General features: G+C 52.3%; 1 protein-coding gene across 1 annotated transcript; it reads left to right on the forward strand.

The window, feature by feature from the left end:
• Nucleotides 1-322: 322 nt before the first annotated feature.
• On the forward strand, nt 323-2,813 carry LOC123507192. The gene is made up of 2 exons (XM_045259880.1): nt 323-1,616; nt 1,722-2,813. The coding sequence occupies exons 1-2, from the start codon at nt 1,286-1,288 to the stop codon at nt 1,913-1,915; spliced, it is 525 nt and encodes a 174-aa protein (XP_045115815.1). The 5' UTR covers nt 323-1,285; the 3' UTR covers nt 1,916-2,813.

Genomic DNA, 2,813 nt, shown 5'->3' on the forward strand with positions numbered 1-2,813 from the left:
GATCGCCCCTTGGATGTGAGCATCGCTTACAGCCAATCAGCGGTTAGCTGCCCCGCCCCTCGCCCTGCCCCGCACTTCGCACTTAACGGCCAACAACAAAGGAAGAAGGATCTCCTCTTTCCTCTTTGTCTGGGAGGATCTTTCCCGGCCAATCAGCGGCCGGCTGGCCGCTGATTGGCCGCTACGGCGGCACAGACTTGAATGGGTGACCGTCTGGTAATCCTATGTCTGTGTGAAGTGTGTTTTTGTATTTAGTGCAGTGTTCTGATGTTTCTCTTGTGCGGTGCAGTGCAGTGTTGCCTTTTTGGTGCAGTGCCTCCATGGATGATGATGAGAGTCTCAACTTCGCCATCGCCAGGAAATCCTCCGCCAGACTGCCCAAGACTAAGAAGAATGTACTTGGGCTGCTCAACAAACCAGGGTTTGCCATCCTACACTCTGGTAAGTCTGATGCTGACCGAGACAGGATTCTTGATTTTATTACCAAACAGCCTGGCTCGTGGGATCAGTACATCGCCTGCCTGGACGACGAGGACTTCGAGGAGCTTGCTGCCCAGCCACCCCCCCACATTGACGACCGTCTGCAGTACTTAGGACATATACCACCCTCAAAATGACTCGACTCAAGGTAGTACAACACAACGTTCACACCTGGGACACGCGTAAGTTTGACCTAACTAACACCTACAGACAGCTAGACCCAGACATAATTTTGATAAACAGCCAAAAAAGTGTCCCAGTCAGTGTTGCGGTAATTGAATTGTCGTGATGTGGGTATGAGAATTGGTGAGGTGGAGATGTCTATGATGATAGGGATGTGGTCACTTGTAGTCAGTGGTCCTGGAGAAATATAGTGGTTGAGAAAATTGGCCCTGTTGGCAAGAACAATGTCGGGTGAGGAAGCAGAGGCGGGTCCGTAGAAGGTAGGAAAAGTAGGTCCCAAGTGTAACGCTGTTTGGTGTCTGGTGTAGTCTAACAAGTCGCGTCCAACCTGGTTGGTAGTTGTGTGACCGAGTGTTGTGTGTCTGGCATTAAGGTCCCCTGCTAGGAGTACAGGGGTGTGTCTACGTAGGAGGCGAAGGAAGTCAGGGTGGGGTATGTATGGGCGCCGAGGAGGGAGGTAGGTACCATCCTTGGGCTCAGCGTCTCATCGCGTGGCTACACCTCCCATGTAACTTCAAGAGTCAGCCAAGCAAGAGCTGCACTCTCCACACTGTTTCGATTCAGAAGCCTGGATTCCAAGATAAAACTCCGTCTCATCAAGGCCCTGGTGATACCTGTGTTGATGTACCCACCAATCCCCATGCACGCCCTCAGCAAGAAATCCATCAGCCGTCTCCAAAAAGTACAGAACAGTGCCTTACGCTTCGCCCTCAACACCCGCTGGGACGACTTTAGAACAACCGAATCACTCCACGAGGAGGCCTCCATACAGGCAATCAACGTCCGGCTCACCGACCTCGCCTCTTCTATCTGGCAACGGATAGCAGACGAAGGATGGGACCAGTTCAGCCACCTACAGGAACTCCATGACGCAGCACCAGACCGCCAGCACACATGGTTCCCAAGAAGTCTCTTGGCTCTGGAGATGAACCCAAATCCTGCACCTAAATACAGTTAAGTAAAACAATCCCACAAAGTGACAACCACCACTGAGACACATTAACAGACCACAACCCTTAGGACAACACACTGCAGTCACCTTTCATTCTTCCCCACAGAAACCCCCCTGGACCGCCGCACGCCTGAGCAACGGATGGGTCGCGATACCTGCGAGATGACGTGGACCAGGACTGATGTTGGAGGCAGCCCCCACCCCAACCCGGCACCGCCCCGGAGGGCTGGAAGGCACTGCACCACACCGACGGCCACCCACCGCAGCGCCCCATCAGACGGGACGTGCCGGCGGCGCTGACGGACAAAGCACCAGCGACCCAACGTGGACCGGGACTGATGGAGGAGGCAGCTCCCACCCCAACCCGGCCAGCTCCGGAGGGCTGGAGGGCACTGCACCACACCGAAGGACACGTCGCTGCGATCGCTCGTCACCCGGGGCATCCCCGGACCAGCGCTGCCAGGCCTGGCCGCGGCACTAGCGCTAAGTGAACCGGGACTGATGTAGGAGGCAGCCCCCACCCCAATCCGGCCAGCTCCGGAGGGCTGGAAGGCACTGCACCGCACCGATGGTCTCCAAGCTGCCACCGTGAGCCGCACAGGACGGGCTGTGATAAGGAGGAAGAAAGTGCTGACTGCAGTCAGACTTACACAAAGTGAACAATAAACAAAGTGACTAACGAACATGACAAGACACATTTCTAAAGTGCCGCAGACAACAAACACACACATCATTTGTACAGACTCATCAACATATATACCTAATTCTCACTAATATAATTAACTAACTAACCTTTTTTAAGCTGTTTACAATTATGTATATTATTATGCGACACTAATATATTTAACAAACTAACCTTTTCATACGTGTAATTAAGCTGTTTACATTATGTATATTATTAAGTGATACTTGTAACCCCCCACATCTCAATCGCATCTCCCACAGCAGTGTGGGTGGTTTTCCCCCGGACTCTCCGGTTTCCACCCAGCACTCAGCACTGCCCTGTGACGCTCATCACTTTACCACAGCAAGCCGGACCGCCCGGGTACTTTCCTTCTCTTACTTTTTTTCTATTTTTCACCTTCTATCTCTTCCAGTGTATCTCTAGCGAGGAGATACACCATCCCCATCTTCTGTATATATAACTTTCTGTAAATAAACTTATAAACTTAAACAACCACAGCCACACACAACTCTG

The sequence above is a fragment of the Portunus trituberculatus genome, chromosome 21 (assembly GCF_017591435.1).
Source record: "Portunus trituberculatus isolate SZX2019 chromosome 21, ASM1759143v1, whole genome shotgun sequence".
NCBI classification, from domain to species: domain Eukaryota; kingdom Metazoa; phylum Arthropoda; class Malacostraca; order Decapoda; family Portunidae; genus Portunus; species Portunus trituberculatus.

Bases quoted from the DNA above. Each gene is read 5' to 3' on its own strand.
- LOC123507192 (XM_045259880.1), top strand. From the start codon at position 1,286: ATGTACCCACCAATCCCCATGCACGCCCTCAGCAAGAAATCCATCAGC. The intron at 1,617-1,721 runs GTTAAGTAAAAC...TCTTCCCCACAG, and splicing joins AAATCCTGCACCTAAATACA to AAACCCCCCTGGACCGCCGC.